Source organism: Fukomys damarensis, unplaced genomic scaffold, assembly GCF_012274545.1.
Source record: "Fukomys damarensis isolate Sample0158 unplaced genomic scaffold, DMR_v1.0_HiC HiC_scaffold_3, whole genome shotgun sequence".
Lineage (NCBI taxonomy): Eukaryota > Metazoa > Chordata > Mammalia > Rodentia > Bathyergidae > Fukomys > Fukomys damarensis.
Window position 1 is genome coordinate 15,941,320 of NW_022900915.1, and position 15,502 is coordinate 15,956,821.

Here is a 15,502-nt window from a genome sequence, read left to right on the forward strand (position 1 = left end):
AAAAAAAAAAAAGAGTTACTGCTGATAAGTATTCCTGTCATTGCCTTATTTTTCTGTTGCTGATTCCCTGTCTTTCTTCTGCTTAGCTGCTCACCCTACCTGGTATATTCATTCTGTTAGACTTTATGTCTTTGTTCTACCTGGTATGTTCATTCTATTAGACTTTATGACATTGTTAGCTTCATTGTCTCGTTCAGGATTATTCTTGAGAATTCTTAGAAGTGCTAGGTACTTTTTATCATGAAAGTATCTGATTTCTCCATCAATTTTGAAAGATAGTTTTGCAGGATATGTCAGCCTGGGTTGGAATGTTTTGTGTTTTTTTTGTTATTTTTTTTTTAGGACTTGAAACACTTCACTCCAAGCTTTCCTGGCCTTTAACACTTGTGTTGAGCAATCTGCTATAATATTAATGAATTTTTCTTTATAAGTGACTCATTGCGTTTCTCTAACCACTTTTTAAATTCCATATTTGTGTTGGATCCCTATAATGTGCCATGGAGAGGGTTTTTTTTTCCCCCTGATTATGACTATTTGGCCTTCTTGCTTTTAAAACAGAACTGTCTTAAGTATTTCCTTTCTGTGAAGGTGCTCCATTTTAATGGAGCTGGAAGTCCATGTTTGTCTTTTATCTGGCAGCTTTTACTAGATTATTGGCTCTAGTAGTTTTTCATTGGATTGTATTGAATTGCTTGCTACATGTAGTCATATCTTCTGCAAAATGAGTTTTATTCCTTCCTTTCTTGTGTATGTACCTTTTTATCTGTCTCATTGCAGGCAAATAAAACTGAGTCTGGTTTTGCATTTTTCAATATCATTGATGGCCAGGCATGGTGGTGTATGCCTGTAATCCCAGTATTTGGAAAGCTGAGGCAGGAGGATCACCATGAGTTTGAGGCCAGCTTGATCTACATAGCAAGACCCTGTCTCAAAAACATAAGGTGTATCTTTTCTGTATATCTATCTATGTTTGCTTATCTGTTTTTATCTCCTGCTCTTCCCGCTTCCTTTACTCTAGCCATCATGACTCTTTGCTTTTTCTTCACAGCAAGCATGTCCCCTCTCAACTTTTGCAATTGTTATCCCTCTGCCTGAAATGCTTCTGCATCCCACCCCAATATTCCCGGGGCTTACTCCTTCACCTTCTGAAAGTTTGTCACTCAAATGTTATCTCAGTAATATCATCCTTTACCACTCCCAAAGTTATAATCCATTCTGACATCGAGTTCTCCTGTTTATTCTCTACTTGATTTTTTTCATAGCACTTACTATCTGGCATATCTTTTAACTGGTTTAGTCTGTTTCTCTTTATTAGAATGAAGGCAGATGCCTTCCCTTTTGAATTTTTTGACTTGTTTTATTTCATTGCCCAGAACACCCTGAGACATGCAAATACATAATAAGCACTTATTTAAATCTCTAATCTTTATGTATTTTAACATTTTTCTCCTTCAAATTAGGGTCCTGGCCAAAGGAATGATTTTATATATATATATATATATATCTATCTATCTATCTATATATATATATATATAGATAGATAGATAGATATATATATATATATATTCGTTCGTTCTTTATACATTTCGCCTGTAACTTTTTGGAGACTTTCTGGAGGTTTTTTGTGTTTAGTTTGAACCAGGTAATACTTTTCATATGGTACAAAAGTGTTTGTGTTCAAAAGTATTCCTTCCTAGGCTGGGGATTTAGCTCAGTGGTTCCGCTGCCTGCCTTGCAAGCATAAGGTCCTGAGTTTGATCCCCGGTACTATTTAAAAAAAAGAAAAAAAAAAAAGTATTCTTTCCATTCTCATGATACGCACCCCATTCATGCTCAGATGCAGGGAGATTTGTCAGTTTTTTAATTTTCCCTTCAGAAATGTTCCCGTATGGCTTCCTAAAAAGTTGATACCAAATTATAATATAGGACAAAGTATTTTATACTTGCATCTGTCCAGAACAGTTCCCATTTCCTTTTCTGTGTACTGCTGAACTCTCATCGAGAGCCAGTATAACTATTTTTAGTGAATATTTACTGTTTTTTAACTGCTGAGGGAGTGATAGAATAAAATACTATTTTTCCTGTGGCCTTGAATTTTAAAATCTAGGTGGATTGAGAAAGTATCCATACTTAGAAAGTAATGCTGCTTTAAAAAGATCAAAATGATGTATATGAAGTGCTATATGATTGTCTGGTATAGATAACAAATACTATGAAAATTATCAAAGCAGAAAGTAAGTACATTTATCAGGGAAAATTGTGTGTGAAAAGATAACTGCATTGGCTTTGGAGAGTTTAAGAAGAGTTTAGAAGGAAAGGAATGTGTTGTACCTTCTGTATGTTCACCAGCATGATAACGAGGAATACATTTTTGTGCTATGGGATTTACAAAGCTGAATAAGAAAGCCCTTGCTTGTAGAGAAGAGAAAGTTATATAATGTCAGGGAGAGGGGATGCTTTAAAGAAGCATTGTATTAAGCAGGAATTAGGAGAAAAATCAGGTAGTTGGAGAAATGACAAAAAATTTATAAATTTTTTTTGGGAAAGTATGGCAAGCTATTCTTCACAGGTTGTTTTTTGTGAATAGTTTTCAATAGTTTGCTGATCCTTGCAAATAGATAGGTTATAGGTAGGAAACTTACTGATAAACTATTAAAAATATTTAAATGACATTTATTACAGTGGGGAGTGATCAACAATAGAAATGTGGCTAAAGAGAAGTTAGCCTTGAAAGAATACAGTGGAGAGACCATTATAATAGAGAGAAGGTGGAGGCCCATTTTCAGGCTGAATAATATTAGTTCAGTAAGGCACAGAGGTGGCTTATCCTTATTCACATTTTTCTGATCTTTCCTTCACTAGCCAAGAAGGATCAGGAAGGTGGTGAAGAAAAGAAATCTGTACAAAAGAAAAAAGTTAAAGAATTAAAGGTGTTGGATTCAAAGACCGCCCAGAATCTCTGTGAGTAACTCTGTAATCCGAAGTATTTGAAATGTGAAGGAATTCTTCTTAAGAATTTAATTCTGTGAAGACTGGGCGTGGTGGCACACGCCTGTAATCCCAGCACTTGGGAGGCTGAGGCAGGAGGATCGCTGTGAGTTCGAGACCAGCCTGCTACATAGTGAGTTCCAGGTCAGTCTCAACTACATAGTGAGACCCTGTCTCAAAAGCACCCCCCAAAAAAAGAATTTAATTCTGTGGATTCTAACTTCCATTTGTTGAATTCTTGCTCTATATCAGGCATTGGATAGTGAATTTCAGTTTTTTAATCCCTTTGCTTGCACTACAGGATTGGTAAGTATCTAGTTTTAAACCAAGGAAACAGGCTAAGACTTTTAGGAATTTGGCTAGAAATAGAGCTACTAGGGACCAGTCTGGGATTTAAAACTTGGACTTTCTTATTTCAAAGCTTTTGCTCTTTTCATTGCATCTACAGAACAGTGTTCCAGCCTTGATACATTTTTATCTTATTTTCTGGTAACTAAAGCAGGTAGTACTTTGGCTTTAATTAAATCTAAAATTACTTCAAAAAAAAAAATCTAAAATTACTTCTAGAGTAAATCAGGTAAATTTTGCACTCTGAATAGGATCAGCAATTCCAGAAAGTTCTGTTCTGAACTTGCTACCTATACTCAGAACTCTTTCAGATTAGAAATTCCTCTGCAGATTTGATACAGGTAACACACTTCATTGATGGTGAAGATGAATGTTGAGTTTTGTTGTTGTTCATTTCAACTGTTGATCCACTAAATTTATTCTGAGTAATATAATTTAAATTTCTATTCAACAAATATTTGATGGTCTGCTGTGTGGCAAGGTCTAATAGCCTCATACTAAGCATGTGTTCCAGAGATCAAAGGGTACATAATGTGTAAGACTCACTCATAATCTTGGGATGTAGTTAGTGTCCTTACTTTTCCAAATGAGAAAACTAAAGTTCAAATGTTGTGATTTTGCCAAGGACACAAGTATAAGTAAGTATACAAGTATTTGCTAAGTATACATATCCATTAGTGAAGTCAATGATATAAAGAAAGCAGTAAGCAAGACTGGTGTAGTGCATTATTATTCTTAGTGGAGTGATACTGATAGAAAAAAGAGAATTAAGAAATAGAACTGAGATTAGTTCATAGTAAGGTGACCTGGAAGATGAAACAATGCTTAAGTGCCTCATGTGTTTTGGATATGAAGTTGAGTCAGACATGATTCTTGTCCTCTTCAACTATATGTTTAATGGAAATAAAGGTTAATAATAATAACAACAACAACAACACAGATTAAGTGTTGTAACCAGAGGCATGCGAGGATGCTTACAAGAGTCCTAGGAAAGAAGACATCCAAATCAAGTGGGAAGAGGGGAAAGTCCTACAGAACATTCTCATGGAGGTACTTCTTAAACTACCAAGAACTGTTAGGAGGAATTAAATGAGGGTTGGGGATTTAGTTCAGTAGATTTACCTTGCAAGCGCAAGGTCCAGAGTTTGATCACCTTTACCAAAAATAAGGGGAGGGTTATTAAATGAAGAATGAAGGGTGAGGATTGGCTTGTTTCAGGAGAGAGATGAAGGCTCAGAGCTGAGATAGCATTGCGTAGTTCAAGAATTGCAAGTAGTTGGAGAAAGCTGAGTGAAGCCATAGACGTTATTGAAGGGATTTTAATTGGGAAAATATGCCTTAGTGGTTTTCACACTGGGTGTGAACCACGGAGCTAATCCGCAGCCCTATGTGTTGATTTTAAACATGAGTTAATGTTACTGAGAGGTGATAGAGGCCTGAAATCAAAATATTGAGAATGAAAAAGAAGGCACAGATTAGTAGGAAGACAAAATTAGTGATTGTGGTGGGGATCAAGGAAGTGTTGACCGAGTTTAAATCACTCGATGCGAAGTGGTACTACTTCCTGAAATAGGCCGATGCCCCAAGAACAGACTCTCCTTTTTTAGGGAGGTGTGATAGCAGGGCATGAGCAGTGGCAGGGTAGAATCTTACATAGAGCACACACACTCAGTGGATGCCATCTTTTCATTAGTTTTATGGGGAAAGAATAAATGAAAATTGTGAAAGTGAGAGAAAATAGGCTGTTTTCAGAATGCTATGAAATGAAAGAGGCAAGGAGAGAGAGGAACATTGGCTCAAGAAGGTTTTGTTTTTACTTTTGTGGTGCTGGGGATTGAACCCAGGGCCTCTGTACTTAGCTGTAGCCCCAGCCTTTTCATTTTGAGACAGGGTCTTGCTAAGTCACTGAGCTGCCCAGGCTTAACTTGAACTTTCAGTCCTCCCACACCAGCCCCTCATGGTGCTGGAATTACAGGTATGTGCCATCATGCTTGGCTTATTTTAAGATGAAGGACTTGACTATGTATAGATGCTAAAAGAAAGGGCATTAAGCCCACCTCTTATGTTGAAACATGAAGGGATGAGTACATGAAGATAGATAGATGATAGATAGAAATATATATATATATATATATATATGTATATATATATATATATGTATATATACACATATACATTTATGAGTACATACTGATAAGCTTACAGAAATGTTGACACACTTTTCTTCTAGGTAATTCCAAAGTAGTCCTTCCTAAACCGTTACTGGTCTATACCTAAGAGTGTCCAATGCTCAGTTTTTAAGTGGCAGAAGGGAAAACTGGCCAGGTAATTTGATAGTGTCTTTAGTTTTCCTCAGGGAGGGAGTAAGGTCTTTTTAAAACAAAGAAAGTGGTAGGACAGTTAGAATATTGGTTGTATTTTGGAGGATCTGCCAAGTTAGTTGGGAGAAAATAGAATTAGGGAGACACAGAAAGGGATTGCTAAGTAGCCAAAGCCCCAGGTATCATTGGTGTTGCTGCAAATGCACTGACTAATCTGCATTAGCCCATTGTAAGAGCAAAGAAATTAAATATTGAGTTAGCCACAACTGCAAGGAGCAGACAGCAAAAAAATAGTAGTGGTAGTAGTGAGAGTAAAGGGAGTAATAGTACAGAGCAAGTGAAGTGATAGACTATAGGGTCTCTGTCAGAGAAAGTGGGATGGAACTGACCACAGAGAGAAAATAGAATGGTTAAGAGATTGGAGAGATTGAAGAATCAGCTGGAGATTAAAAATAAGAGAACTTGAAGAATAAGGATATGTTTGTTAGGAAATAGGTTGAGTTAGTTTAAGAATTGGAACAGGTCAGCCAGGCGTGGTGGCACACACCTGTAATCCCAGCAATTTGATTTTGTTTTGCTTTTTTTTTTTCTTTTTTTGAGACAGGGTCTCACTATGTAGTTGAGACTGACCTGGAACTCACTATTTATCCCAGGCTGGTCTCGAACTCACAGTGATCCTCCTGCCTCAGCCTCCCAAGTGCTGGGATTACAGGCATGCGCCACCACGCCCGGCCTTCCCAGCAATTTGAAAGACTGAGGTAGGAGGATCACAAGTTCCAGACCAGCCTGGGTAATTTAGCAATAGCGTATATCAAAAAAGTTGGTGCTGAGATATAGCTCAGTGGTAGAACCCTTGTGTAGCATGCATGAGAAACTAGGGTCGATTCCCAGCACATGAAAAGAGAAGAAAAGAGAAAAGAAGAAAGAAGAGAGCGGGAAGATCAAGGCTGTGGCAACTTTGAGGGTAGAGTCTTGGGAGTGGGAAACTAAAACAGAGTGGGGTGAAACTCTGTATATAGAGAAGATCAAAGACTTCCTGTGTGAGCAGAGGCAGGGCATTATGATATTTGTGGAATGTGGTACATGGAACAGTGGCTGGTATGTGACATAAATGTGGGATTGAGGGAGCTTAAATGCTAGGTTTGGAGCTTGGGTTTTAGCTATATAGGCAGAATGACTTGAGAGCACTTTCTTCGGACAATTATCCAGCATAGGCTTGTTGGACGGGTTGGCAAGGGGAGAGAGACTGAGAAGAACATGTCTTACTTCTTCTGGCAGCAATTTTTTTGGGTTCCTTCCGCATGCCCTATCAAGAGATTAAGAATGTCATCCTGGAGGTGAATGAAGCTGTACTGACCGAGTCTATGATCCAGGTAAGGAGCGGGGTTGACCTGCAGGAGCTGGCTGTCCTTCATAGCTACACCCTGGCCTCTGCTCCTCCCTCCTTAGATGAGGAAGAATCTCCTCTAGCCTTGCAGACTTAAAACACTAGCTTCAGAGAAACTGCCATTTCTCTGGTGCTCAGATGATTTCAGCATAGTTCTTAAAAATCCTGCCATCTTATTGGCTGTTCCCCCATGCCGCTGCCCATGTTTCCTTTGAAGTAGTCCTTGGCAGAATGTGGTACTGATAAGAGAGTAAAAGTGACTTAGATGAGTTGTCAGCTCATCCTCCCCTCACCCAGAGAGACCCTTTCTCTCTTTCAGAACCTCATTAAACAGATGCCAGAACCAGAGCAGTTAAAAACGCTGTCTGAACTGAAGGATGAGTATGATGACCTGGCAGAGTCGGAGCAGTTTGGCGTGGTGGTGAGTGGGGCCTGTGACACTCTGCTCTTCTCTGGCTTCTTTGTCCCCTTTGTCTCTAGAGACCAGTCTGGACACTTGCTCTTTGCCACTTGTCTATTTGAACCTGTCTTTCTTTCTCTTAATTAGTACATATTTGTAGTACATAATGATTACATTCTTCGTGGGGAGTTGGCACATATTCTCACACATTTCTTTTTATATCCCCTTCCTCTCCCCTCCCTCCATCTCCTGGTCCCCCAATTGCAAAAAATCTATCTCCTTGTTTCCTCTTATCTTTTATTTTGCTTTTATTTAAATTCTGGGTTTCTCATATAACAAATCATGCGATATTTAAGCTTGTGTGATTTATTTCACGTAACGTGGTCTCAAAGTGCATCCATTTTCCTACAAATGGCTTGGTTTAGACTTCTATATAGGTATAAACTTCTGTCACAAAGTATAACAGACACAGACTTCTATAACAAAGTACTACTCCATTTGTACAAATACTATGCTTTCATCTGGTGATAGAAATTCCATTGACCTTTTTTTCTCTTTCTTCCCCCTGCTCTGAAATTCTAATCCTCAGAGGAGGCTCAAGCCTGTATCTTTTTCTGACTTCTTTCTACTAGCTGTAATGGACCTGCTTGTCTTTCCCACTAGATGGGCACAGTGCCACGTCTGCGACCTCGCCTTAATGCCATCCTCTTCAAGCTACAATTCAGTGAGCAAGTAGAGAATATCAAGCCAGAGATTGTGTCTGTCACTGCCGCTTGTGAGGAGCTGCGCAAGAGCGAGAGCTTCTCCAGCCTCCTAGAAATTACCCTCCTTGTTGGAAACTATATGAATGCCGGCTCCAGGAATGCTGGTGCTTTTGGCTTCAATATCAGCTTCCTCTGTAAGGTGAGGTGTGGAAATAGGGCAGGACAACTGAAGGGAAGGCTCTCGGGCCTCTGTGAGCCCAGTGTGGGCCTGAGGGGCAGGTCAGGACTAATGATTTTCCTCTTGTCCCAAGCTTCGAGATACCAAGTCCACAGATCAGAAGATGACATTGTTGCACTTCTTGGCTGAGTTATGTGAGAATGACTATCCTGATGTCCTCAAGTTTCCAGATGAGCTTGCCCATGTGGAGAAAGCCAGTCGAGGTGAGGCAGGTTGGGGTGAAGAGTGAGGTGTTCTGAGCACCTAAACTTTCAGAAATAAAAAATAAGACACAGTCTAGATTTTTTTCTTGTTGTTTTTGTTATTGTTTTTTGAGACAGGGTCTCACTGTGTAGCCCAGGCTGACCTCAAACTCAGTGATCCTCCTGCCTCAGTCTCCCAAGTACTGGGATTATAGTTGTATGTCCTCAACCATATAGATTTTAAATCATTTTTCATTCAGACTCTGTAAGTAGGAAGAGTTTAGTCATTGTTTTTAAGCCACAGGAGAAGAGATGAAACTAAAAAGAGGTCTCTGTGTCTAGCAAGGGAAGCACTCCTTCCCTTCCTAGAGAGACACAGACGCCAAAAAACAACTGGAAAGTCAGGTGTCTTCAGTCCATGGTTTTTGTGATTCAGAAAAGCACAGGCTGGATTAGTAAACATCAGGTCTGGCTATCCTGGAATTAGGCAAAGCATTCAGTAGAAATAGGACAGATTTCTGCCCTGCATCTATAATTCTATGTGTTTCTTTCCCCTAAAACACTGTTCTCTAAAATAAATGAGACCAAAGTCTCAAGGGATTTGACAGATTGTTTTTAGATTAAATGAAGTCTGTCTTCTGTTCTTAGTGTTATGGAGGCTGGAAGTCCAATTATCAAATAATTATAGTCTTGCTGCAGAAATGAGAACCTAAACTAGTAAATGATTAGAGGCCAGTACATAAAGAATTAAAATAATTAAGTACCAGAATATGTATACAGAATGTAGCTTAGGGGGTCTTGAGGCTAGAATTGCTATTAAGCTCTTGCTGTTTTTGTGTTTCCTGCAGTTTCTGCTGAAAACTTGCAAAAGAACCTAGATCAGATGAAGAAACAGATTTCTGATGTGGAACGTGATATTAAGAATTTTCCTGCAGCCACAGATGAAAAAGACAAGTTTGTTGAAAAAATGACTATATCCTTTCTTGAAAGGAGGGAGTTGAGTTGCTTCTTAGGAAGGGAAGAAAATCTTCCCCTAAGGGAACAACAGAATAGATGTGGTACTGTTGAGTCTATCTCTTCAAACAGTTTTTTTCCATCAAATACATAGTTCTTGAAAGCATTCTTATTGTTGTAGACGAGAAAGCCAGCCATGCAGATAAACTAAAAGCCTTTATCATTTCCCTTCCCTGTCCCCATTGCCATTACACACACTTTATTCTCTCTGGCCTTTTGCAAAAGTAACCACTGCCACTAGACTTCTAATTTATACCTAATAAATTTATTTTAAACAAAAACTATATAAATTTTTGCTCAAAGTGCCTTAGCCATGTTTCCATCGTATATGTGTTGATCAGGGTCTTTTTTAAATTGCTATCTCCTATTCTGTTGCTGTACCAGTTTGTGGTTCACCATTCCCTTCTTTTGTGGAACTGGAGATTGAACCCAAGGCCTCAAGTATATTAGGGAAGTGTTCTACCACTAAGCTATATTCCCCAGACCATTTGTCGATAGATAGATTGATTGATTGATTGATTGATTGTACTGGGGATTGAACTCAGGACCTTGTGTTTGCGAGGCAGGTGCAGCACCACTGAGCTACATCTACAGCCCATCATTCCCCTCTTTTGATACCTACTGCTTCTTTTTTTTTGCTGTAATGCATAATGCTGTGTTAAAGATCATCATGCATTCCTGTGTGCATCTTAGAGTAATTCTCTGGGCAGGGGAAGTGGATCTTACTCCTTTACTCTTTAGCCGCACAGCTTTGTGAAGGATGCACAGGAACAGTATAACAAGCTGCGGATGATGCACTCAAACATGGAGACTCTCTATAAGGATCTAGGCGAGTACTTCCTCTTTGACCCCAAGAAGTTGTCTGTGGAAGAATTCTTCATGGATCTGCACAACTTTAGGAATATGTTTTTGGTGAGCAAGGGCCACTTGCTGACTCTTCATGGGGGTCTTGTTTGTTGGTTGTGGGTATACACATGTTCTCCTTTCTCTTCCTAGCAAGCAGTCAAGGAGAACCAAAAGCGACGGGAGACAGAAGAAAAGATGCGGCGAGCAAAACTAGCCAAGGAGAAGGCAGAGAAAGAGCGGCTGGAGAAGCAGCAGAAGAGAGAGCAACTCATAGACATGAATGCAGGTAAGTAAGTGCAGGAGAAGGCCTGGTGGGTTGGGACAGGAGCACGTGGAAGGCTTCTCTGACTGGAATCTAGAGGCCACAAAGAAGAGCTTGGGTCTGTGCTTAACTCTTGGCAAAAGATTTTTGGCAGCTTTCTGCCTCCAAGATCCTGATGCTGGACCTTAACCCCAGTTCAGTTATGTACATATTCCAATTTTCCACGCTGAGACCTTTTTCTGCCCTTTGCTAGTTTTTGCAGTATATCTCTCCACAGTGATTTTAGTGTCGCTGTCACACATAGTCTTTCCTTCTGCCTGTCCAGAGCTTCCTCTGGCCTGTTCTCATTCTCTCCACTAAATCTTTTGGGTTTTTTTTCATCAGATTCTTTTCCCTACTCTACTGCCCTCTTTTTCTGCTCATTTCACTTAGTACCACATCTCTGGTACCTTAGCACAGTTGCACACACCTACGAGATCATAAATGGATTAAACTTCAGACAGAGTCGGGAGGCTAGCCAGCTTCTTTCTTCAGCAGAATCTCTTTCACTACCAGAAGCATGTCTTTGTTGAAACATGTGGTCCCAATTACATGGCCTCTGTTCTTGTGTCTGCTTCTTTCCCTGCTGTGGATTCCCTGCCCGCTCCACCCCCAACCTTGGGCAGCAGAAACACAGCAGTACAGCATGTTGCTCATGGTACTGAGCTGAACCTTCTGCAAGTGAAGGGGGTCCTCAGGGCTGTTGAGTCTGTTAATAATCAGAATGCTGAGCACCAGCATAACTAAAAAGCAGCAAGGGCTATTCTAATACCTCTTGCTACCAGGGACTTTTCTGGAAAGCAATTCCCTTGCCTTTATATGAACCACAAACTTTTCTCCAATAATGCAATGAAAGGCTACACTGAGTATCCTTCACCTTCTTCCCTGTTCTCCCTGGGCCCAGGATTTTTTATTCCAAGAGGCAGTGGGAGTCAGGGAAGTCCAACTGTCAAATGAGATGAGAACTGCGCCCAGTCAACAGGTGGCGTAGTGGGCCTTGCCCGGTTCCCAGTACCTAGGTCAAGCAAATGAGGTTGGAATATAGGTCAACTGCACTAGTGATATTCAGACAGCAGGTGGCGCTGGGACCAATGAGCCCCAACCTTGGAGCTGGCAGCCGACTGGCTCCTTAGGGTTTCACAGTTTCAGATTTCATTATCCTGAGCTGTTGCCATGGAAACTGAGCCAGGCTGGAACAAGGATTCTGTGTTAACTCTTTATATTCCAGCCAGGCTGCTGCTTTAAGGTACAGAACTGATTTAAGGAAAATGCAGCCACTCGAGGCAGCACTTAAGTGAGATGCTTTTTTTTTTTTTTGTGGTGGTGGTCTTACTGGGGATTAAACCCAGGGCCTTTGGACTGAGCTACATTCCATCCTCCTACCTCCACCCCGTTAAATTTGATACAGTCCCTAAATAGCCCAGGTTTGGCTCCAACTTGCAGTCTTCCTGCCTCAGCCTCCCAGGTCACTGGGTTTACAGATGTATACCACTGCACACAGCTGAAGTGCACTCTTATTTTCTTTTAATTAGTACATATTTGCAGTGTATAATATATACATTCATCCTGGGGAGATGGTACATGTTCAGATAGCATCTTAATTATTGTTACTTGCCCTTCACTTTTCTTCCTCCTTCCATCTTAAAATTGCACTCTTGATCTGTGCTTTTCCTTCTCTCATCCCTGCTCTGAAACCTGAACCAGGCTCTGCATGAGATGTTTATGCAAATTGCAGTAAAACACTTTAGGATGAAGTGGGAGTTGTAGGGTTGCTTATTAATTTTACAATTGCCAGTCAGGGTGTTAGTGCACATCTGTAATTCCAGCAGCTAGAGGGCTGAGGCAGGAGCATTGCCATGAGTTTGAGGCGAGCCTGGGCTGCATAGTGAGTTCAGGGCCAGCCTGAACTACAGAGCGAGACCTTGTCTCTCCAAAACAAAACATACAATTGGCACCTTGGTACTTTCCATGGTCTTGGAGTTGGGTAGTTCTATAATTCTGTGCTAGTCCTGGATGGTGCAAAAAGAATGGCACTATAGGGAGATATCCCAGGGTTTGCACTGAGTAGTAGGCAAGGAAATCTTTTGGTTTTTTTTGGCCGCTTTTAAACAGATACAACTGAATGGGCCTAAAAGACCTGAAGTTGAGCCTTCCTTGTCTGTATCAGCCACTGTACACAAAGCAACAGCTTTGCAATTCATGGAGTTTTACATTTGCTGTGCTAATCTGGCTACACAGTTTCCATCTCTGTCTTTGTTCCTGACAGAGGGTGATGAGACGGGGGTGATGGACAGTCTTCTGGAAGCTCTGCAGTCAGGAGCAGCATTCCGACGGAAGAGAGGACCCCGTCAGGGTAAGTGAACAAATGGAGCCTATCCAGGGAACTAGAGAAGAGGTGAGGCCTTTCTGCTCTGATCCTGCTAGTGTTGACCAGCAAGAAACTTCTACATCCCTGCGCTGAGAGTGTGTTTCCTGTTCCTCTTCCCACATTAGGAAGTACTGCCTTGGAAAACCAGAGTTTGAGGGACTAACAACACATCAATTATATTTGACTCTTCTTACTTTTTTCTCCCATTCTCAAAGCAGAAATTTGGAACAAGGGAACCATGTTGCAAGACATGGGATTTGGAATGGGCATTTGTGTATGTAAAAAATAATTGTCCTAAACACACATCTGTACTATTAGATATAGATTGAAAACTAAGAGTCCTTATTCGCAGTTTCATAAGCAGAAGACACGGAGAACATGAGGTGTCACTGCCCTCAGATTAAGAATAGAGAGAGGGATCCCAGCTTAAGGGTTGCATTGTGCTGGAGCATTGCCTTTTCTTGTGTGCACTTACCTCCATTTTCCTTGCCCTCCCCAAACTCCTTACAACAACCTTTCCTAATTTGCAGAAGATTTAAGTGCATTACACTGAGCCAGAGCCTTTAAAAAGAATCTTAGTGCTAGAAGGACAAATGATCCAGTTAGTAGAATGGAGAAGGATTGATGAATGAATTTCCCTGGAGGGAAGCGTGCAGTGACCAAGAGACTGTTCACAAGAAAGTGTAGCCGACATTGCTGTCATCGGGAATTGACATGTACCATCATGTCTAGGGAGCCCTTTGGGGCTAGACTAGAAATGGCTTTCCCAAGTAGAAGGGTGAGACATCATTCAAAGGTTTCTGCTTCTGAGGGAGTTATGACATCCTTAAGTACAGGCTTTCTAATGGGAAGAAGAGGTAGGTGTGAAGGGTGTAACTCTCTGGGTTAGAGCATTTAGTCTTATTGGTAGGCACCTGGGTAAAATACAGCTAATAATACTACTTTGTATTTGGTCTTAGAGGTTCTCACAGCGTTGTTTGCTACCTACCATATAAGGTTGTGATTTTACAATTCAGTATTAGTTCTGACAAAAATACCTTCCATTTCACTTACTGTCTTCCACACCCTCCTCAGATAAGCACCAGCCTACATCAGACTGATGGGGAATTCCCTTTTAAGCCTCTTCCTGTGGAACTATGCTAGAATCCCAGATGCTTCCTGTACATAGGCAGCCAGACAGCAGTGACTTCCCTCTGCTGGGGAGGCCCCAGTCTCTACTTCTTTCCAAGTAGCAAAACAGGACTTAAAGGCACAGGAAGAGGGATTTTGTCAGAACCTAATGTTTTAGCAGAAAACCCAGTAATCAAAGTACTGTCTCCCAGTGCAGAGGGAGTAAGAGACTTACTGTTAGGAGATATTGAAATGAAAGGAAGATGAAAACAAGAATTACATACTTTTAAATAGCTCTACCTTATCTTTCTTGGCTCTGGGTTTGCTAGACACACCTGAATATATCTGGAAGAACCTATCGGGAAACATTTCTAGTCACTCTGTCACACCTTTTAGACTTTGGTACTGTCACATCATGCAAACTTAAACAGAAGGAAGGGGGAAAAAAAAATAGAAGAAAGGTTAGGCATCAAAGTAGTGAACAAAGGCTATAGAACTAAAGTGAGATCAAAAGACCCAGAGTCAGATCAGCATCCGTGTGGCATTGTCATGTTACCTTGGACCAATCACTTCATGTTTCTGAGACGTAGTTTCTTTATATATAAAGTGAGAATACATCTAGAAGGGCCTCTTAAGATCCCTTAATAGTGTTTCTATTTTATAATCCTATAGAGATTACAAAGGATTACAAAGAGTAGCGAGAGATTGGAGCTAGAAGGATCCATACTCAAAATACAAAGGCTTCAGGGATTTCAGGTTCTCTCTGGGGCTGCTGGACTCCGCTCTTCTATCCCTTGCCTGGCTGTCAGTGACTGTTCCTCCTGGATGATTGCTAAGAGCTAAAGAAACAGTACTGTCAAACATATCTGCCTCATAGTCCTCCTCATTCCTAACAGGGCAGCTGCCCCTATTCAGACACTAGCCTTTTCCTTAGAATTTAACGGAATGTTCAGATCTTCCGGTCTTTTGAGACAAGAGGGAATGACCAGTATACAAAGACCCATTGAGGAGTTAGAAGAGGAGAGTTACTATCAGGGCTGGTTCATTAAAAGCAACATGTAAACTGCTGTGACCTGCTGAGTGTGGCAGAACAATGGCTTGAGTGTCAGGGAGAAGAATCCATGTGATTGTATTATAGCTACTATTTCAGGCCCAGGATTGAGTCAGCTTGTGGTTTTAATGACTCAACTTTATCTCCATGGCTGAATTATAGCCTCTTTTATACACAGGCCATTTGCTCATGGAGATACAAATCGAGAGAAAAAAAGAAATTATCTCTCTCTCTCTCTCTCTCT

General features: G+C 40.7%; 1 protein-coding gene and 1 long non-coding RNA gene across 2 annotated transcripts in view; one reads left to right on the forward strand and one right to left on the reverse strand.

The window, feature by feature from the left end:
* Diaph1 (diaphanous related formin 1) overlaps positions 1 to 15,502 on the forward strand; it is a 70,418-nt gene that overhangs the window by 49,209 nt on the left and 5,707 nt on the right. The window contains exons 18-26 of the mRNA XM_010613867.2: positions 2,863 to 2,961; positions 6,936 to 7,030; positions 7,364 to 7,465; positions 8,108 to 8,347; positions 8,460 to 8,589; positions 9,417 to 9,541; positions 10,330 to 10,494; positions 10,579 to 10,714; positions 12,996 to 13,082. Of these exons, the coding sequence (XP_010612169.1) occupies positions 2,863 to 2,961; positions 6,936 to 7,030; positions 7,364 to 7,465; positions 8,108 to 8,347; positions 8,460 to 8,589; positions 9,417 to 9,541; positions 10,330 to 10,494; positions 10,579 to 10,714; positions 12,996 to 13,082 (1,179 nt within the window). The remainder of the gene's footprint in view (positions 1 to 2,862; positions 2,962 to 6,935; positions 7,031 to 7,363; positions 7,466 to 8,107; positions 8,348 to 8,459; positions 8,590 to 9,416; positions 9,542 to 10,329; positions 10,495 to 10,578; positions 10,715 to 12,995; positions 13,083 to 15,502) is intronic.
* The window catches only part of LOC104855085, a 14,789-nt gene continuing 7,477 nt past the window's right edge, over positions 8,191 to 15,502 (reverse strand). The window contains exon 3 of the long non-coding RNA XR_778302.2: positions 8,191 to 8,629. This is a non-coding gene — a long non-coding RNA (uncharacterized LOC104855085). The remainder of the gene's footprint in view (positions 8,630 to 15,502) is intronic.